Source organism: Gymnodraco acuticeps, unplaced genomic scaffold (assembly GCF_902827175.1).
Source record: "Gymnodraco acuticeps unplaced genomic scaffold, fGymAcu1.1, whole genome shotgun sequence".
Taxonomy (NCBI): Eukaryota; Metazoa; Chordata; class Actinopteri; order Perciformes; family Bathydraconidae; genus Gymnodraco; species Gymnodraco acuticeps.
The window spans coordinates 162,011-185,000 of record NW_022990181.1 but is presented as its reverse complement, the minus strand read 5'-3'; the positions used below and the strand labels follow the sequence as shown (position 1 = coordinate 185,000).

General features: G+C 43.0%; 1 protein-coding gene across 1 annotated transcript; it reads right to left on the bottom strand.

The window, feature by feature from the left end:
* Positions 1-16,128: 16,128 nt before the first annotated feature.
* LOC117547216 lies at positions 16,129-22,692 on the bottom strand. Its single transcript, XM_034217788.1, has 5 exons — positions 22,543-22,692; positions 18,365-18,559; positions 18,198-18,274; positions 17,162-18,080; positions 16,129-16,212 (listed from the first exon to the last, which is right to left on the bottom strand). Exons 1-5 carry the CDS (start codon positions 22,690-22,692, stop codon positions 16,129-16,131), a joined length of 1,425 nt encoding a protein of 474 aa, XP_034073679.1.
* Between the last annotated feature and the right edge of the window lie 298 nt (positions 22,693-22,990).

The window sequence follows — 22,990 nt, the reverse complement described above, 5'->3', positions numbered from 1 at the left end:
CACTCGCAGAGAGCATTTTAAGAAGGAACTCCGTAATACGTGACGTCTTTCCAACTGTTTTACGAACTCCACAGCGCAACTCATCTCAGTGCAGTCAAAATGTCTGAAATGTTTTAATACTTTTTAGACATTTTTGAAGAAAGAACATGTGCGGTGAAATACCTCCAGTTTGACATTCCAAAGAGCAGTGGAAGGACGGTTGTCGGTCAGGAGATGAGGTGGTGATGATCCACAGTCTGAAGCAGGGGCGGACCGGCCATTGGGAATACCGGGAGTTTTCCCGGTGGGCCGGTGCTGTGTGTGGGCCTGAATCCTACCGGCCCACATTTGTAAGTGTTCCGGCCCAGCCCAGCCCAGTGGGGTGTGGCCCACTGGGCTGGGCTGGGCCGTTTTGATAGGCTACCTTTGTTCTATCTATCAGTTTCACTTTCACACATCAGACCCGTAGCGGCTGTCACTGCGCAGTGAACGATCAGGAGTGAGTGACTGAGAGACCTAGCTGGTAGTTGCTTACAGATGGATAAACAAGCTCCAAAGCATAAAGGCGTTTTTGTATAGTTTGTGTATACAGTATATACAGTATTGTAGCGAGCCCTGGGTTCAGAGGGAGGGGCTTGCATTGTCAGGGAGACAGGGTTCAGGGGGAGTGGCTGTACGGCTGTACCCGTAGGATAGAAAAGGGGGAAGTGACGTCTGACTCAGAGGTCGCGCGGCTGTGGAGAAGAACGTGTTGCCCACATTCTGTTACTGAGTTTAGGCTAGTTAGCTAGCAGGTTTATTGTTTTGGGTGCAGTCACTTTTGCCTCCACTTGCTGTTCAAATAAATGTTGAAAGAAAAAGTTAATCTGTTTACAGTTCTGTTTTATATGGGTGTTGAAGAAGAAGAAGAAGAATTGGGAGGGATGAAACCCTCTTTAATGGTCACACATGCAGAGCGCACAGCACACACAGTGAAATGTGTTCTCTGCTTTTAACCCATCCTAGTACCAGGAGTCTAGTACTAGGAGCAGTGGGCAGCTATTGTACAGCGCCCGCGGAGCAATGGGAGTGAGGGGGGAAGGGGGGTGTCCGGTGCCTTGCTCAAGGGCACCACGGCAGGGCAGGAGGTGAACTGGGACCTCTCCAAGTAGAAGTCCACACTCCAAATGTAGGTCTGGCCGGGGACTTGAACCGGCGACCCATTCGGCTCACAGTCCAAGCCCCCACTGACTGCCATAGATTTAGTCCCTAATTTTGCTCTCAAAGTGCACCAGATTGATGCATTTAACATTAACATTTAAAAAAAAAAGGGCAAGCTCATCCTCAATGTGGGTGACGCCACATGGAGGATGAGCTCCTCTAGGGGGGGTCCGGACCCCCCCTAGAGGAGGTGAGGTCCACCACCTGCCCATACACCCTGTCAAATGGTCTCACCCACATTGAGGATGCTTCCCACGCCCATGTTTTATTCCATGTGTCAAGTCAGGCAAATTGGGTGCAAATGTTATTGCATCAATGATCTGTTAACATTAAAATCACTAAATATATGCTGTAACTATTTTGCTCTAGGCAACTCAAGGGCTCAGGTAATGTGATGACTATATGAATAATGGTCCAAAATAACATCAAATGCATAGGGTTTTTTGTTAAGTAACATACTTTCGTCGCTGGCCGGCCGATACATGCCGCGCATTAAGTGGGCCTGTCTGTCAATTAATCCCCGGGCCACTTTTTCCCCCCAGTCCGCCCCTGCTCTGAAGACACAGAGGTGGAAAATAATGAAAGCTTCTGCTCACTGTATTGTCACGAGCATTTTGAAGTTAAAACTTCTCTTTACTATATACTTTCGTGTTCTCAAGAATGCCTATAAAAAAACATGTTCTAAATAAAAACTGACTCAATTTACAACTTGGAAAAACACCAGAAGAAATCATACAGAAAGCTTTGGAAACAAATTAGAAGGAATAACCTCATAAACTCTAAAAGGAAGTATTTCATTGTAAAGAAAACGTGTGCAATGGAAAAATAACTCTAAGATTAGATTAGATAGAACTTTCTTAATCCCGAAGGAAATTATTTTTGCCAGGTTGCTCCAAAATTACAATACAGATAATACTATACATCTTAATAAAAGTATGCAATATACAATATACAATAGCTCAATATACAAGTTTTAGAGTAACGTATTACAGTGCCCCAGTATAAAATAGGTAGGAGCCTGTGACAGTGACAAGTCATATTGCACATTCAAGTAAAATACTACATTTCAAATACTAAAAACGTCCATCCATCCATCCATCCATCTTCTCCCGCTTATCCGTGGTCGGGTCGCGGGGGTAGCAGTTCCAGCAGAGAGCCCCAAACTTTCTTTTCCCTGGCGACATCAACCAGCTCTGACTGGGGGATCCAAGGCGCTCCCAGGCCAGCGAAGAGATATAATCCCTCCACCTGGTCCTAGGTCTACCCCTTGGTCTCTTCCCAGCTGGACGTGCCTGGAACACCTCCCTAGGGAGGCGCCCAGGTGGCATCCTAACTAGGTGCCCGAACCACCTCAACTGGCTCCTTTCGACGCGAAGGAGGAGCGGCTCAGCTCCGAGGCCCTCCCTGATGACCGAACTTCTCACCTTATCCCTAAGGGAGACACCAGCCACCCTGCGGAGAAAACCCATCTCGGCCGCTTGTATCCGCGATCTCGTTCTTTCGGTCATGACCCATCCTTCATGACCATAGGTGAGGGTAGGAACGAAAATGGCCCGGTAGACAGAGAGCTTTGCCTTCTGGCTCAGCTCCCTTTTCGTCACAACGGTGCAGTAAAGCGACTGCAGTACCGCCCCAGCTGCTCCGATAATACTAAAAACGTATTAAATAAAATTAGGACAAATATTAAATTAAAACTGCAAATGTTACAAGATTATGACATTAACCTAATATTGCACATGATGTTATAATTTAACAATCCTTCCTGCAGAAGGAGGAGGAGTTATAAAGTGTGATGGCCGCAGGAAGAAAATACCTCCTTTGGTGCTCCTTGGTGCAGTCTACTAGGTGCTCTGATAGGCCTCCAGAGTGGCATGCATGGGGTACGAGTTATTGTCCAGGATGCTGAGTAGTTTCCTCAGCATCCTCCTCTCTGACACCTCTAGCAAAGGCTCAAGCTCTACTCCCAGGACCGAACCAGCTTTCCTTCTTATTGAGCCTATTGGCGTCAGCTGCCTTCAGCCTGCACACTACCGCGTACAATATGACGCTTGCTACCACCGAGTCATAGAACATCCGCAGCATGGTTCTGCAGACATTGAAAGATCTGAGTCTCCTTAGAAAATATAAACGACTCTGATATAATCAGACTCAGATGGATAGTTGGATAGGTTGAACGTAACGGCCCGTCCACACGGCGGCATGCGCTGAAGCTTCAACACTTCTGCCCATTCACTTTGAATGGGGTGACGTCACGCTTCGCCAAACTGCATTGTGGGAGCGTTGCTTCGCTTTGCTCGCGTTGCTCGCTTCAAAAGTTGAGCAATGTTCTACTTTTCAAGCTGCGACGGAAGCGTCAGCCAATCAAATCATATGCCAGTACAAGCTCTAGCCAATCAAACCGCGTGCTTGTGTGTCCGGGGTGGGAGATTATGTGATTGGTTGTTGGTCGAGCTTCAGACACGCCCGCCGGCAAGCTTCAACGCACGCCGCCGTGTGGACGCTGTGTAAGAGTGAAGAGGTGAGATTTTAGGGCTTTTTTGAAGAATGCAAGTGTTGGCCTTGATGATGTGACTGGGGGGGGGTCCTCTGTGGCTCCAGGTCCGGAGCTTGGTCCTGATGGGCTGCAGAGGGTTAGCATCAGATTACGGTGGGGGTGTGCTGTTGGACGAGGTCACAGAAGTCCGGAGGGCGGTGTTGTTGATTGTACAGTGAGTGATATCGATGCAGTATGTGGCAGCCAGTGGATGAGGTGGAAGAAAGGCGTCGGGTGGAGGTGAGCATGCGGGAAGCAGAGTTTTGGACATATTGCAGGATGTTGCAGGTAGAGGATGTTGTTGCAGTAATCCAGTCTGGATGTAATTAATGTGTTTGAGTGTTTGAGCGGCAGTGAAGGAGAGGGAGGGTCCGGTACGGGCACAACATTTTTTTTTATGATTTGTGGATGTTTATTTTATGTTTCTTAACTGCAATTCATTTTGTAGTGTATGCCTATGCCTTGCAAGCATACACTTTCTTATAATGCAAATTATAATAACTTATTAGTTTTCCAACACAATCAAACATCATAGGACAACATTGAGATAGATAATACAAAAATGTAAATGTAGATCATTTCAAATGTGTTCATACTTCAAGAAAAGTATTTGAACCACACATTGGGAGTAGAAGTGTTCATGATATTTGTCCTGCATTATTATTGATGTGACACATGAGCACGTGTTTAGATGTTGGTTGTTCAGGTGTCTCTCTGGGTGCCGTGCCCCTGCTGGTGGTAACACTAGACGTTCATATACTGCAGGGAGGATACAGACGAGCTGGGAGGCCCGTCCGGAGATGATTCTCACCTGACAGTCCTGGTAGTCAGCTTTAACAATCTTGTGCTTGCAGCTTTTTGAAAGCAGATTTTTGCAGGTTTCCAGTGACAGCACATATCACACTGCTCACTACTGAAATGTATTCCAACGTGACAACACTTGTCAATGAAGCTGAGAACATCCGAGAGAGTTTGACATCTCTTAGGAATATTTAATATTTTTGCCTATTACACAAAAAGTAAAGTAGGTTTATATTTTTTTATATTTTAGCAACACCCTTCTCACATGTCTTCATTGAGTTTGGAAAGGATTTGAAACAGTACAATTGTGATTTTCTACCGCTGTGTTGCAGCACTGATGATCTTGTTCATTTAGGACAGTTTCATTTGGTCATGCGTGGGAGAGGCTGCGGTGACAAGACAAACGAGCGAGGATAAATATGTGAAAAGTAAAAATGCAGACTCTGAGCTGGGTCCTGGACTACATTCTAACCCAGATAAGGAGCCGAGTGGTGACAAATTGAGATATTGTCATTCAATTGTGATTATTTACGCTGTTTTAGGCTACACTGAAAAAATGGGAACCTTGACTTTAATTAAATGTAGTATGTCAACACATTTTAACTGTATTAGCTAAGTTGTAAGCAATAATATTAAGTTTAAATAGCACTATTAGGTTAAATTGTTACACTATGTGAAATAAATCAACGTTTCACTTACTTCGGAGTACAATCTGTCATTTTGTAACTTTTTTGGTTGTTGCTGCCTGTGCCTCAGGATTCTTTTGATTTCAAAATGTACCGTGGCTCAAACAAGTTAAAAAGCACGGCAGCAGACACTTCTTCACAGCAGAGCTTCAACATGGTGAGGAGGACAATGTTTTCTTTTCACAACTTACACCAAGGGCGGACTGGGAGGAAAAAGTGGCCTGGGGATTAATTGACAGACAGGCCCACTTAATGCGCGGCATGTATCGGCCGGCCGGCGACGAAAGTATGTTACTTAACAAAAAACCCTATGCATTTGATGTTATTTTGGACCATTATTCATATAGTCATCACATTACCTGAGCCCTTGAGTTGCCTAGAGCAAAATAGTTACAGCATATATTTAGTGATTTTAATGTTAACAGATCATTGATGCAATAACATTTGGACCCAATTTGCCTGACTTGACACATGGAATAAAACATGGGCGTAGGAAGCATCCTCAATGTGGGTGAGACCATTTAACAGGGGGTGTGGGCAGGTGGTGGACCTCACCTCCTCTAGGGGGGTCCGGGGGCATGCTCCCCCGGGAAGATTTGTTTTTAAATGTTGAAGTTAAATGCATCAATCTGGTGCACTTTGAGAGCAAAATTAGGGACTAAATCTATGGCAGTCAGTAGAGGCTTGGACTGTGAGCCGTAGGGTCGCTGGTTCAAGTCCCCGACCAGACCTATTTGGAGTGTGGACTTCTACTTGGAGAGGTCCCAGTTCACCTCCTGCCCTGCCGTGGTGCCCTTGAGCAAGGCACCGGACATCCCCCTTCCCCCCTCACTCCCATTGCTCCCCGGGCGCTGTACAATAGCTGCCCACTGCTCCTAGTACTAGACTCCTGGTACTAGGATGGGTTAAAAGCAGAGAACACATTTCACTGTGTGTGCTGTGTGCTCTGCATGTGAGACCATTAAAGAGGGTTTCATCCTCCAATTCTTCTCTTCTGAGGCTTATTCGTTGAGGCTGTTCTGGAGAGGAGAGGAGCGAGGAGAGGAGGAGGCGGAGTATGTGCGGTGAGGAGGATTAGTAGTAGGAGGAGGGGATTATCAGTGTCTTCTATCTTCTTCTTCTTCTTCTTCTTCTTCTTCTTCTTCTTCTTCTTCTTCTTCTTCTTCTTCTTCTCTTCAACACACTCTCACTCCCTAAGCGTCCAGGAGCGACGTTTAGTCAGTGTCCGTGGCGTCCAGTTGTGACGCTCCTAGGCTCCTTCAGCGTCATAAAGGGACGCAAATAGCTTTCAACTGATTGCAATGTATTCCCATCTGCGGCGGGATTTGACGCTCATGGAAGCACGGCATTCGTTTGTGTCGGCTGCCCTTAAAGGCAATGTGAGCGTCCATTCCCATTGGATAACGGAGAATTGTACACCCGGAAGTAAGTATTCCTCTTACTGTCGATTGATTTTACAGTGATATCTGCACTACTCATCGACTAAAAAACACCAGATTATCCTTGTTAATTACATAACATTGATTGGTTTAAATTGTGTGCAATGCTTTTGTATTTTTCCCCTTCGATTCGGAGAAACAAATATTTTTTCTGAGTAAAGGATGGCAGAAAACACTACACTACCCAGAATCCCCAGCTATCGTTTGGACTACACCATGTGCTCTGTTTGACAAACCCTGTGATAGTCCTCAAGCTCTGTGATTGGAGAGTGTGCTCCGAGGGTTACGCCGATTCTCGAACAGCACTTGAAATGGGATGGAACCACGTCAGACTGTCCAAAACTGGATTTGAACGGGTCCACCGCGTCCCCCCCTCCCCCACCCCGTCCCCAGAACTACACATGCTGGCTATTCTGTTTCGCAACATGTTCTCTATCTATGGCACGTCTCTACTGGGAGTTGTAGTTTTAAAAGACGTTTTCGTATTTCCCATAATAAGAAGTTGCCAGTATTAAACTGTGTACATCCCTGGAGGTTTAGGGGATAGGAAACACTCACATTTAAAACATATAATTAATAAATGGGTGAAAATTGCTTGTGCCCATATTGGGCAGCATTAATATATATATACACACATGCCAGCTAAGGTCAGAAGAGCTTTATTTAACAGCTGGTCTTATGTTTTTGACCCCTCCTGTTGTTAATAGATAACATTACATTACATTACATTAATTGATAAGCCTGAAACATGCACTTGTCAAGGTTCAGAGGCAAATTTTGCAAATATGGCAGTAGCCATCGATCAGCTTAAGATAAGATATACTTTATTGATCCCAGGTTGGAAACATTTGCGTTACATCAGCATGTGTTACAGTTGTACATATGCAGTGGTGTTTATTTGTAAATCATTTAGTATAATCACACAAATTCTGTGTTTTATATTTAACAATTCTGTGTTCTTTATGTATTGATTGTTCAATACCTGACAAGGGCGGAGATGAAATATCTACATATATCTTATAAGAGTATAATACATGATGTATAATATAAGTTAAAATAAGTGCTTCAACATAGTTAACATTGCTGGAGGTATGCACAAATATTGATAGATGTCTTGTAATGCACTATTGAGGAACCTGCGACCCAAGTTTTTCATTCAATGCAGAACTACACCATAGTTGTGTAGGCCTATATGATATGTCAATAAACCTTAGAAAATCTTGAAATCTTGAAAGGGATGTGCAAAATAGTCATTATATACAGTCTTTAGTGAACTATTAGTAGAGAATAACGAGTAATGAATATACTTTATAGGGATCCTATTCATATCTAATAATAAAAATAATGAAATTCAATAACGTGCTTTAACCACTAGGTGTCCCTTTATATCACCTGTGCACCTTTATGGTGTAAATACAGCCTATCTACCAATTGGATCAAATATAAAAGTCAGCCGAATTAGTGTTGATACTGCAAGGAGACGTATTGTGTGAAAATAAATGTAAGATGTTGTTTAATTGCTGATATATTTATGACCCACGTCACGTTTTCAGTTCCTCATGTTTGTCTAGAAGTCTTCTCATCAGGGCTCTATAAATAGAGAACTACGGCAGATATGTAATATTTAATGCAGCCGAACCGTGTATTACAATGCCGTAATGTGATGACTTTCAAAGAGAAAAGCAAGCACACTCGGAATAAAGTATTATTTTATTTTTTTTAAATGTTTTCGGTCTGTTTCCGGTATTTGTTAATGACGATGTGATGTGAGATGTGAGACTGGAATTGCACAGGGGAAAATAACGTATCTTTAGATGCGGATTGTGTTAAACTAATACGTTTGCGCTGTGGACCAACACTATACATTGACGGGGAAGGGGGTAGCAATAAAGATAACACCATTAAACAGTTACACAACATAACAGAAATAATATCGATAGCAGCGTCCCTAGCAACCACCTTGGTAACAATGAAAACGTCGCAATTTCCTGAAGTAATCTTCGTAATAATTAGCAAACTAAAGATCATGTACATCCACTGCACACATAATCTGAAATAACAACTCATATTTCTCGCATCAAATGACATCAAAACGCATTTTAATGGCCAAACTAACTTTAAAATAGGCATTTTCCACCGAGAATAAAACGAAGTTCGGCCATGTTTTCTTTTTCTGCAGGGAGAAATTTGAACATCACGTGACATAGACGCCAGCCATTGGAATGAATGGTGAAAAAAAAACGGGTTTGTCAAACAGAGCACATGGTGTAGTCCAAACGATAGCTGGGGATTCTGGGTAGTGTAGTGTCTTCTGCCATCCTTTACTCCGAAAAAATATTTGTTTCTCCGAATCGAAGGGGGAAAATACAAAAGCATTGCACACAATTTAAACCAATCAATGTTGTGTAATTAACAAGGATAATCTGGTGTTTTTTAGTCGATGAATAGTGCAGATATCACTGTGAAATAAATCGACAGTAAGGGGAATACTTACTTCCGGGTGTACAATTCTCCATTATCCAATGGGAATGGACGCTCACATTGCCTTTAAGGGCAGCCGACACAAACGAATGCCGTGCTTCCATGAGCGTCAAATCCCGCCGCAGATGGGAATACATTGCAATCAGTTGAAAGCTATTTGCGTCCCTTTATGACGCTGAAGGAGCCTAGGAGCGTCACAACTGGACGCCACGGACACTGACCAAACGTCACTCCTGGACGCTTAGGGAGTGAGAGTGTGTTGTCAACACCCATATAAAACAGAACTATAAACAGATTAACTTTTTCTTTCAACATTTATTTGAACAGCAAGTGGAGGCAAAAGTGACTGCACCCAAAACAATAAACCTGCTAGCTAACTAGCCTAAACTCAGTAACAGAATGTGGGCAACACGTTCTTCTCCACAGCCGCGCGACCTCTGAGTCAGACGTCACTTCCCCCTTTTCTATCCTACGGGTACAGCCGTACAGCCACTCCCCCTGAACCCTGTTGTAACAACATAATACACTTTTTGGGGATGCAGCTTGGGATGTGAGGACATGGCTTAGAAAGGGCGTGTCGCCTTCTGTCCTGCCAGTGTTGGCAGGACATTAATTAAAATGTCTAACTCGGACTTCATTTTAAGGACATTTCGGCCAGGGGTGTAGAGCTATATTTGTTTAAGCACCGGATTGGCAAAACAGGAGAGTGTGTGCACCAGTCTGCCTTGATCTATGTATTCATGTCTGTGACTCTCACAGTATCTGCTGCCCGCAGCTGTTTTATAGAAGGAACACCTCCTTCACTTCATGAAATCTCTGCAGCACCAGGAGGCAGCGGGAGGGTTAACTCAGCCTCTGAGAAGAGGAGCGTGCAGTGCCTTTCACGCACCGCCTTTCACGCACCGCCTTCATTGTGTTTACCTTCAGAATTATCATTAGAAAGGCTAAAGAGCGGTGTGGCTGATGTGTTTTAACCACATACACACCTCTACACACACACACACACACACACGATTTAAACGCAGACTTTTGTTCCTCCATGTTACGTTGTTATTGTTTCACTGAGCGGACCCGCACATTTTTTTCAAACGCTCCCCTTTTAGGTCCATCTGCGCGGTTTTGTGCGCTGTGATGATTCGGCTGTACCTTTAGTAATGAATATTACATGTTGTGAGGAAATCTTTCCACCAATAATTCCAATAAGTAATCCAAAATGTATTCACTTCAGGTTTACGAAAGTAACTGTAATCAGATTACTCGTTTTTCAAATGTAACGCGAGCTGAATACAGTTACTTGAATTTTGTATTCTGATTACGTAACGCCGTTACATGTATTTCGTTACAACCCAACCCTGGCCACACCCCACTGGGCTGTGCTGGGTCGGAACACTTACAAATGTGGGCCGGTAGGATTTAGGTAAGCAAAAAAAAAAAAGGAAGTGGCCGGAACACTTACAAATGTGGGACGGTAGGATTTAGGCAAAAAAAAAGAATTATTATTATTTTTTTAATAAACTTTTATTATTTGTTTGCCCTCCGGCCCACACACAGCACCGGCCCACCGGGGAAACTCCCGGTATTCCCAATGGCCAGTCCGCCCCTGAACACCGTCATACAGTGAAAATAATATTCATTTGCCACAGCAAATACATTTTTTATCTACATAATAAGAAAGCATTCAAAAGATCGTAAAGAAAGAAAGATCATTGTCACACTGAACAGAGACCCTCACAGGACCCTGAGGCCTGCGTAGAGTGCACTCACTACAGCTCACACTGCCTGAGTGTTGTGTTTGTAAAATACTGCAGAAGAGCAGCTGGTGTTTCTGTTCACAGTGCAAACAAGCTAATATTGTTTTAATAAAGATGTCAGTCAGGAGTGATTGCAGCTGCGATGTGACTCCATGCTGCCCCCAGCGTGGGTTCACTCCTCAGCAGGACCCCGCTGGTGAAGAATGAGCCCGCAGCTCAACACACTTCACTTCTTAACATCACTTCCTCACAAAATTAAAAATCAGCTGCCATAATACTGAAAATGTGGTCGACATATTTTCTTAAAAAACTACCATAGGAAAATCTAATGACTGAATATACAAGTTACGCAAGTAAGGACATCATCATGCTTAGTAACTGTGATGTTATTTATTACTAACAGGTTACATTACTGTGTCACAGACAAATGTAATCTGATTACAATAAAGCATTACTTTGTAGCACGTTACCCCCAACACTGCACCATACACCCCATCATGTATCAGATGGCTTTACTGCGCAGTGTGTCTGCACTCTTAGAGGAATATTTTGTTCTCAAGGTCAGCCATGTTAAACACAAGGGAGATAAAAAGTGTCGACTCATCAGTGTGGAGCAGCGGGAACACAAAGCCCCTGATGTAGGCCGTTGGCTTTTTGTAAACAGATGTTTTGATTAAAATTCATGAATAAAAAACAACAAACAAAGCAACAAGGAGCTTTGAACAGCCCAGCAGCAAAGCCCCCTCTCCCCCACCTCCAGTATCCTAAGCCCCACCAAATACAATAGACCTGATCCAGAGGCATTTTGTTATCTTTGTGCTGTGTGGTTGGACAACATCGCTCGCAGCAATGTTATTATGTATTTATGTGTGTTTGTGGGTATCAGTTTTTCTTATTCAAAAGAAGACCTTAAAGGTGGGGTAGGGTTTCAGAAACCGGCTCGAGATACACTTTTTGTTATATTCCATGGCATGCTCTTAACATCCCGATAGCAATGGATATCTGAAGTGCTTTGACAAAAAATCCATAAAAAATGTCATCTGTGGAAGCCGTGGTACTGTAAAAAGTACATCCAATCCGTTTAGCCGGCCCGGATAAACGGATTGGATTGCCGCCCTGTCTGTCAGCCTTCCATCTCGTGCACGCACAAATGTATCTCGTGCCCTCATTGGGCGTGCCGTCATTGGGCGTGCATTGCAGCAGTACTTCAATGACTCGCCAGCAACAGGCGGCCACTTTCACCAGTCTGCTGACGTCATGTGCGCGTTCATGTGTGTTGGAGGAGGTGCTCTGTAAGGAAGGGGCGGATTCTTTTCGGCTGTGTACTTTCAAATTTGAGTGCACTCGAGCCGGTTTCTGAAACGTACCTACCCCATAGGGTTGCCAACTTCCAGAAATGGAAAAACGGGACACATGCATGTGTCCCGTTCGCGCAAGATTTTCGGGTTTCTGGCGGATTTAGTTACGTTTTTTTGTTACTTTATTTCGGTTTTAGGGTTAGGTTAGGGTTATGTTATTTAATTATTTTGGGGGGAGCCAGCCCCTAGGGTTCGAAAATGTTTTTGGGGGTCAAACCCCCCAAAAACAGACACAAGTATTTTCTTTTTAGAAGGGCCAGGGCCCAGAACCACATCCTCTCTCTCTTCTCCTCTTTCATTATCACCTCCACCGGCAGCGCTCATTTTCCCGCACAACTGAACAGGCTGACATGCCACACACAAACAATGATGCCGCGCCCGCGAAAATCTCACACACACACACGTGCGAGCATTGTGCCTGCCCTGTCAACTGAGCGGTCCTAGCGCCCTTCGCATACAGCACACAAACACACAGGCACGCAGCCAGACACACTGCATTGCGCGCAAACAGAAACATATGTTTTATTTTTCCCTTTACCGGGAATCCGGGACAAACAATGTCCCGTACGGGACACACCCCTTTTGGCTCAAATACGGGACGTCCCGGCTAATACGGGACGTCCCGGCTAATACGGGACGGTTGGCAATCCTACTACCCCACCTTTAACCTAAAGTATTCTTTAATGTTTAAATAAAGCCTTATTAGTTTGTCTGTCTGTGTCTCCTATTAATATATAATAATAAAAATAATACATTTCAATAACGTGCTTTAACCACCAGGTGTCCCTTTCTATCAGCTTTGCACCGTTATGGTGTAAATATACCAACATACCGATTGGATCAAATATAAAAGTCAGCCGAATTAGTATTGATACTGCAAGGAGACTTATATTGTGAAGAGAAATTGAAGATTTTGCTTAATTGATATATTTATGATCCACGTCACATATTCAGTTTCGGCAGCAGTTCCTCATGTTTGTCTAGAAGTCTTCTCAGCAGGGCTCTATAAATAAAGAACTACGGCAGATATGTAATATTTAATGCAGCCGAACCGTGTATTACAATGCCGTTATGTGATGGCTTTCAAAGAGAAAAGCAAGCAAACTCGGAATAAAGTATTATTTTATTTAAAGGAGACCTATCATGCTATATTTAAATGATATAGTGTATGACCATACCTATATAAGGTATATTTATACATTTTATTTTTCAAAATACCAAACGTTTCGCTCATTTTTGCTCTATTCCAAGCCTGTCTTTGAAAATTCTGAGCAGCAGCTGACCACGCCCCCCTGCAGAAAAGCAGGGCATGAGCCGGTGAGAGTCACGTTACCATGCTTGCTGTGATTACGAGTGTGGAATAAACATGTCATCTCAGAGCAATGCATGTGTTCAAGCGTATTATCAATTTGATCCAGAGACTGACCCTGAAGCAGCGGAGGTTTTGGTGGAGGTGCAAAGATCTCAGTTGCAGCAGGACGTTTCTGAATGGTTAGTTGACAAGCTGTTGTCCCTATTTATTTTACTCTGTTACGATGATTGCTACTTATTCCGTTCATATTTTGGCTAATTAGCAAGAATACTATGTGTACAGTTTATAATTTAGAGCTTGTAACGCAAAAACAGCGATACATATATATATTTATAAAGGGAGACATTCATATTTTCAGCATATATACAATGACCTCATTGCGTTTATTAATAGTTTACAGCACTTTTCTTCCAACATCGTACGAACAGTACGGTACTTGGGTGGGTCAGTCTGACATGCAGAATCTATCATCACAGGTAATCTGCTGGTAGCATGTGAGGTGCTGGCCTGTAAAGAAGAAAACATAATCATCTCAATTTAGTATTCAGGATGAGAAAATACTATTTGGATAAATATCGTCTGAAATCCCAAAAGATGGGGGCTAAAACTCTCTATTTAGCAAAGCTCTTTGCTTAGCCTTTTTCAATCTGAGTTAGTTTTGAACCGTAACGTGCATGCTGTGTTTCTGACTCAATACAGATGATGTGTTGGAGAGGGGCTGAGCTCAGTAGACTGAGTGCTAGCCACTAATAGGCTACATGCACTAGGGTCTGAGACGTACTTCCGCCTTAGCCGTTATACTGCTCGGACGCTTCCGGGTTGCTTCTGGTCTGCGTAGCTGAGCGTCCACAAATGTTTTACTGTTTAAATCTGTGGTTTAAATATGAGTCGACGGAAGATTTTCAAAACGGAGCATTTGCAAAGACAAGTAAATAACTACTCCGAGCACTGCTGTGTCCCACTTTGTACGGCGTCAGCTAAATTCAACGGCGTCCTAAGTTTCCATGGCTTTCCGACCGAACTCGAGCTGCGAAGACAGTGGCTAGTTAAAATACGACGCGATAACTTTACAATCTCCTCTCACTCCAAGGTCTGCAGTCGTCACTTCGCTACGGATCAACTAATAGAGCCAAAAACCCTTGATGGACGTAGGAGGCTTGTGAAAGGTGCTGTCCCAACTCTGTTTGAGTGGAATCACTTCACTGCTCAAACACCGCGGGCTAGTGTTTGGGAGAGAAGGGAGCGGCCCACTGAACCAGTCTCTCGGGAGGAGCAGGAAGAGCACATCGATGTCCGTGACCATGATTACTGCTCAACCCCTGAACCAGCTTCACTGGACATGTCCTCTCAAGCTACAGAAGACAACTCCAAAAAAGTGGAGGATCTGCAGAAGCAACTGCAGGAGTTAAGAGTCCAGCGAGAGTTTTGCTTACAGCGGTTTGCTGGCTCCGACGACAACATCCGATTCTATACCAGGTAATGTTTTGGCTAAATTCTATCCAAGTTTTTGAGATGGGTTAGCTTATAAAGAATCCTGTTTACCTGCCGTTTGACTGCTGACTATTTGCATGCAGTGTTGGAATAAGTAGGCTACTCAACTTAACTGAAGTATAAGTACAAATACTATGGTTTGAAAATACTCCTGAACTGAACATGTAGAATCATAAATCATGTGTTTTCATAAGTAACTAGAAACTATGAAGGTTAACTAAATGTGGTGGGGTAAAACATACTAATACTAACAACATACTGATAATACTTTACTACAAGTGGAAATCTTCAAAACCTTACCAAAGTAAAAGTACATGTCAATATCCACTGCGTTTCCCCCAGTTGCACACTTAAGAATGAAGAGTAAAAGTAGTCATTCTGTGTAAAATGTTCCCTGTATGTTTTAGATTATTATTACTGCTGCTTTAATGTAGTTGTTACATGTTACTGCTGTATATTACTATACCTGCACCAAGTGCCTTCTTAATCAGTCTATTTGAATTATAATGTATTATAGCAAACAAGAGGAAAGCATTAGCCCATGTGTTACAGTTAACGAGTCAATTAATGACTGACGTGTGTCTTTTGTGTACAGATTCCCGAGCTATAACCACCTGATGGCCTTCTGGTTTTTGATTGAGCCTTCCATTTATAAAATGGTTCGTGTTACAAGAGCGATATCAGCTGCCAAGAGGAATGAATAAGTGGTTACACACGCACGTCCATCAACGGTAGGCTACGTTTCTTTTAACACACAATCTAAACACAAACTGAAGGGAAAATGTTTCTCCAACATTTCATTGCTTTCGTGTAGGCTAAAAGGCTATAGTACTCAATCCTTTTTGAATACATCAGAACTAAAACAACTTAATGTTTTTCCCATGGTGTGCTACACTCATGACATTAATATAGTACCCTTTTTTTTGTTTATCTTCCAGAGACAGCTGCTTCAGCCAATTGACGAGTTCTTCCTTTTTCTCTGCTTCCTGTCGGTGGGTTTGAAAGAGAGGGACCTTGCAAACCGCTTCAACGTACACCAGTCCACTGTGAGCCGCATCATTGCAACATGGACGAGTTTTCTTACAACTTTATTGGGGTCACAGTGCATCTGGCTTACACCTGCAGAAGTTCAAGCCCACCTCCCAGAGGCATTCAAAGATTTCCCAGACACACAGGTGATCCTGGATTGCACAGAGCTGAGGTGTCAAACACCATCCTCACTCCTCCTCCAAAGTGAAATGTATTCTACATACAAATCTCACTGCACCATGAAAGCCCTGGTTGGCATAGCCCCACATGGCGCAGTGACATTTGTTTCCAGTCTGTATGGTGGTTCTGTCAGCGACAAGGAGATTTTCAAACAATCTGGAATAGCTGCGTTGTTGACTGAAAACATGGCAGTGATGGTAGATAAGGGCTTCCTGATCAGCGATTGCTGCAAATGCAAGGTGTACTGCCCACCTTTTCTGTCAAAGCAGAAGCAAATGCCAGCCTATCAGGTGAGGGAGACACAGGCCATTGCCAGACTGAGGGTTCATGTGGAGCGTGTCATTAGGAGGATAAAAGAGACAAACTTTTTGATGGTGTCATCCTCCTGTCCCATGCCTACAACATCAACCAACTGTTTGCAGTAGCATGTATGCTGTCAAACTATCAGAACAAAGCACTGGTCAAGAAATGGGGTGAAATAAGACAAGATGATGACACCTGTGCAGGTAGCTGTGATTAAGCTGGGTGAGCACACCGTAATCCCGTGTTGCCTGACACACGCTAGTGTTTTGTTTGAATAAATGGTAAATAGCAAATTACAATGCGTTGATGATTTCTTACAAATGCAATGATTACTATTCATTACACAAATCACTTCACTTTATTGTCTTTTTAAATACAATTGTATATTTATTTACATATATGAAATGTGACAAACAATATATATCAAAAACAAAATATTGAAATCACATTTTGTTGTCATTCAGAACACATGATTGAGGGATTGCCTCCTAAAAACAATGACGGCTGAGCCAGGGTCTAGCAGCTAACTGCTTACAGAGTTAACAATGGCTACAGTGCCCACTACTTTTTTAATGACAAGTACTTCGGCATGTATGTGTAAACAAAAAAAAAGTCTACTTTTTCTCTGATTGCTCTTTGCACTTCTGGATCTGTATATATTCTTTGCACCAGGTAGTCCTCTTGTGCCCACACTACAAAATCACACCACTGCATCCCAGATACAAGAAGTTGACCCTGTACTTGCCAGTAATAGGCATGGCTTTTCTTGAGCTTAGGGGAGCCACATTCCATCTGCACATATTTGCAGTCGACATAATTTGGGACATTGGGACATTTGAATTCAACAAGGCCAAATTGGGGATATTCTGTTGGGTCAAAAACAACTCCATCAGGGGAGGCACCAAGCCAGGGCGTAGAGGGGTGAATGACAAGGCCACAAGGGGAGTAGTTCACGTTTGCCAGTCTACTGTATTCAGCTGCTACTGTGGGCTCCATCTCGGCACCTCTCCTCATTTCTGCAGTCTGCCTTGTACCTTTGAGTATTCGCTCTGCAAGAGAGTTAGCAGAGCTCTCACCTCTGACGTGACAAATCTCTCTAAACCTAGAGGCAGTAACCCTGGGTTTGCGGAGCAGATGCCACTCTGAGCTAGAGCTTTGCTCACGGGTAGCCTCCTCAATTTTGTGAGACATTTCCAAATCAACAGATAAGCTGTTCATATGTAGTTGCTCCTCTTCTGAGCACACCAGCGGTAAATCACATGGCAAGATCACATACCCCTCTATGGGCAAGTGGGGTGTTGGTGGTGTGTCAGTGTGAAGTGTGGTGTACCGAGACGTCAAAGCAGGCATCTGATAGGACAGAACACTGCCCTCCTGCACAATCCCGAAGGCACTTTCCACAAGGGGCTTGTCAGGTCTCATGTTCATTGTGGTCACAAGCGGCCTGTCTTCAATGCTGAATGCTGAGTATGCCTCCGTAACTCTGAACAGGCAGGGATCTGGTAATGGCCCCACCATGCCTCTGTAGAATCCACTCCTACAAAGAATGGCAAAGACAATATAGCACATTAATGTGACAATAAAGGTTAGGAATACAGCACCAGAATTATGAATTTTAAAAACACAGGAAACACAATTTTCCAGCTGAAATTACCTTACTCCAGTCTGCACCATCCTATTTGGTACAGGCTTGGTGAAGACCATGGAGTTGATGGGCCCTGGCTTCACACCCTTAAGGAAAAGACAATTACTGTTCGTTGAGTCACTTTAAAACAAAAACTCTGTGAAAGATTACAAGTATTTGAACCTCATTGAAATTACCATTGTTCGCGGCTTGTGCCATTGCTGTTCCGATTCAGTACAGCTATGCACAGGTGGCACAACTGGCATGTTCAGTTCAGTGTAGTGTGCTGTTTGGAACAGTAATGCTACTGTGTGATTGCACAAAACAGTTCCTGCAACACAGGAGCACTGGTTGTGCGTGAGCACCACTGGTGATGAATCACGAAGCGTTATCTAAAAAAGAGAGAAGAAATACTAGTGATTAGTAACCTCACTTGTTACTATGAGCCAGGAGGTTATTATGAGTAGAATTATTGGTTATTTTTACTGACCCATTATCCTAGAAGAAGCATGTATTCCTGAATGCTTAGTGTTACCCTCTTACCCTACAATACCACAATGAACTTTCTTTGGAAACTAAGATGCCTTGAAAATTATATTAAAGCAGTTTTGACTATATATTTGAACCCCCAAACTTACACATCCATAATCAATGTAATAATATCTGACCAATCAGCTGTGATAAAGCAGGGAGAAGTAGGACACTGTTGAGATTCCCTTAAGGTAAACTAATGTTTAACTGAACTGAAACTCAATAAACAGGGGGGAACAGTGTCAATGCTGCCTGCCTACACTCAAACTGTGTGCTGTCTCGCTCTTCCGCATTGACCTGTAGCACAAGGCTCTCACGCTGACCTGCCCTGTCAGCCTGTCTTTATTGGACACTGAATGAAGAAAAACAGAGCAACAGCATTAGATCTATACTCACGTCAAAACATCTATGGCAACATTGCTTTACAAAAGCTGATACCATTATGCAGTGTGGCTAACAACAAGACAACCTTGGCTAGGCTATAAGGCTATTAAACGATAGTATTTGTTAGCAAAATGGCTAATGTTTTAAAGAATTAACACCAGAAACAGTACATAGCGTTACCCAGAGCCCTATAGTAGTCTACTATAGTAGTAGTATAATAATAATAATAATAATAGTAGTAGTTATACTATAGGGCTCTGGCGTTACCTAGCTTTTGACAGCTAATGTTAGCGTAACCCGGAGCATAAGCTAGCTGGTTAGTACCGGTTACCTTCTTACCTTCATAGTTGTGTATATATGACGCAGCATATCATTTGATGCCTTTATCGAGTTTGCTGGCTGGGGCTTTAGTCGTCCGGCAAATCCGATGAACATCTGACATTTTTAATTTCGGAAGCTCTTGTAGGCAGCGGGTGTAGAAGGTCGTCATTTTCAAACAGGAAATGAATCGGCCGCTATGAGTAGAATGCGGAAGTGACTGTGCATGTTGCTAGAGGTAAGGCCTCGTCAACAACAACAGACCAACGGGGCTTTAGCTCCGTTTTAACTCGTGGTGTGTGTGTCCCCTCGCATACATACACACAGTGTTGTATCCTAACACACCCCCATTTATATTCATGTGCACAAACAAGTATACATACAAAAGCTTTTACATATAACGCTGCAAAAAACGGCATGTCTCATTAGCGTAGCTTAGCTTACAGATCGATGATATCTGATCGTTCTTAGAGACTACAATCACAAAAGCCTTTACATATAACGCGGCACTTACCTACAGAAGATTACGTTTGTTATTATAACTTACTCAATATGATTTTAGAGGATACAAAATACTAATAAATAGGAGAATAAATACTTGTGTTATCGGCTAGGGCGTGGCTTTACAGCCTTCACACAGATCGCCATTACGGCAGTAGGCCTATGTCTGAACATGTTAGCAAATGCCTGATAATTAAAATAAAAGACGAAGCAAACAAAGCGTACAAAATAAAATGTTACAAAAACATATAAACACCTAACCGATTACTATTTGGGTTTGAGGCGACATTGATACGGCGAAGCTACATGCTACATACTACAAGCTAGAGATAGCTTTATCAGGAAAAACACCGCTAAATAAAAACTTACAGCTTCAAAATTGGATGTGTCCTCACTGGCCTGGTCCCGGATGGTTGGTATTGATCCCGGGTTTAGCATTAATTTGGAGGCATATCCGTGTTGGACTTGAGAGAAGTTCATAAACATGTCCGTCGTAAAATGTTTGGAACACACAAACAGATATCTGCCGTGGTCTTCTGGCTCATGTCCCTTGAAAATGAAGTCTAGCCACAGATTATTTTCTTTTTCCACTGATGGCATTGCATGCATTCCCCTGTCCCGAGTCTTGCAGCCAACAACAGCACAATGTTTAACTCGCTTAGACATCCTGGCAAGAGCAGGCAAAAACACAGATGTGACTGGGGTTGATTTAGCCTGCCGATAGCCTATATGCGAATGAGAGGTTTGGCAATGCACGTGGCCGTGGCTCATTCCCCTGATAGGTGGATAGTTGACCAATAAGCGGAGCACGTCTTTGTGACGTAGAAAAGTGTTGAAATCTGGATCCATTTTTTTCAGATCCATTACAGCCCCTTTTTTAGAGATTTGGCTAAGGAGGAAAATAGAGAGGGTTGTGTTTTCTGACACTTGGTGAGTTCCCTGGAACACTGGGGACACATATTCATGTATAAAAGACGTACAAAGGTGCATTTTGCATGATAGGTCCCCTTTTAAAAAAAAATGTGTTTTCGAATTTCACATCAGCAGGAAGTCCGGTTAACTAAAATGTCCGTGCGGAACAATACCCCAACCCATAGATCCGTGGGTGAATAATGTCAATCACCACATTACACACATCCCTTCACATTTAAATTGTAATTTACATTAAAGTATTTCGTGAGGCCTTCTAAAATGTTTTTAAATATAATTAGGGTTGTAGTTTGTAAATTATTGCGTTGCCTGGCTGGCAACGCAATCGCACAACGGCATGTCCGTTAATTCCACAACCACACACATGGATTAACATCGATTTAATACATTAATGTAGCCTTTGTTTCTGCTAAAAGAGGTGTCGACCAGCTGGGGCAACAAGAAAATCGGCGAAATCGAGTGTGACTATTAAAAAATAAATAATTATTATATTAATATTGACAATAACAACCGACCGTCGGGGAGCGTTCTCATGGCGTCTATTAGCCTATCAACGCCATGGGAGGTCTATGAAGGTCTATGGACGCCCTGCCCGTTGAAAACTGACTCTCAAGGGGTACCCTGTCCGTAATAGGGGAGGGGCCCTGACCGACCGTCAACATGTGACGGGTTGGGAGTGAGAACGTGTTGGATATTTCAATGTTTGACATACCTTCCCTGGTAAATGACTAAATCCAGTTTGAATGTGTCTGACAATGATGGGAGTAGATGGGTAAAGTTGTCACAATAAAACACATGCTAAAAATAAATCAGTACAGTAGATCTTCAACAGACTGGCTGTTAAACTACCAGCTACATTTACAAGGATATCTATTCAGGGCTGTTGAGTTCATTCTGATTCTGAGCTGGCTCGTTCATGTTTGTTTTACTGGCATCAATTCCCTCCAACATGAGGCGGGGCAAGTTAAGCCACAATAATGTTTTGGGGAAGTCATTGCCCTTTGTGATAGATGCATTTTTTTCATTTTGATTGACAGTAGACATCCTGAAGTAAAGGTTGTTGTTGTTCATCAGAGCTCAATCAGAAGCTCATCACTGCCTGGGCAATATAAAGCCCAGACAGGAAGGGTCCGGAAAGAATATTCCTGTCTTTCACTTCTTCACCTCTCCAACAATCCCTCACTCTCTTTATCGACCTGACTCACAAGCAACCCCCTCTCAATATCAGCATTGCGTGATACTTGTTTGTCTCGATACACTCCCTTTATCACTGTCTATCTTTCTTTAACCCCTCTGTCGATCTCTATGCTCTCTTATCCCTTTGTTGAAGTAAGTGGCAGATTCCCACATGTCAGGCACAATGACTGATTATAGTAGAGGACATAGGTGGCTGTTCATCATATCAGCATCCCTTATTTTCAGTACACTCAGCAGCACTGAACTTCACTTCCTCCCTTTATATTCTTCTTTACATTGGTTTTGCATTCTTGTGCTTTTTGTTAACATTTTGAAAATATAAAGAGAATGTCTTCCACCTTGCTCACCCTTAATATCTTGTGTTTTAACACCATAAATCACTGTTGAATAAAAACCAGAACACAAATATTGTATTCTATACTATTTGGGAATCTGTCAAGCCAGTTTCTGGATCTGGTCTGAAGCCCCTTCTCTCTCCTGTGAAGACCCTCTTTCCTCTGCTGTTCCTCTGTACCTCCTGTTTCACTTCCTTCCTCTTTATGTCTCTACGCAGGGTTGACCTGTCAACATGTCTGTCTTTTGCCACTGCTCTGATGGATTCTCCAGCCTCTCCATCAGTGGCTCTCTCCATCTCCTCAGTCTTTCTCTTGGACTTTCTTAGCATGATGGCTTTTCTTCAATGTTTAAAACATAAAAATCAGTTGTGTAAAACTACATCGACATACATGTTATACTACAAAGACTTAACTTAACTTCAGTGCCTCATGGGGGGTTGAGTTGAACCACTGGCTCACTTTACCCCACAGCCCCTTTTTGGAAAGAACTTTCTATCGTAGTCCTTCATGCTAATCTTTAGCTAAATGATTCACGCGGTTTTACTCCTTGCTAAATAACCAACATGTATGAAACATATTTTCAGACCTGGATTTGCTTTGACAGAACAGTAAATACCTGACGTGTTG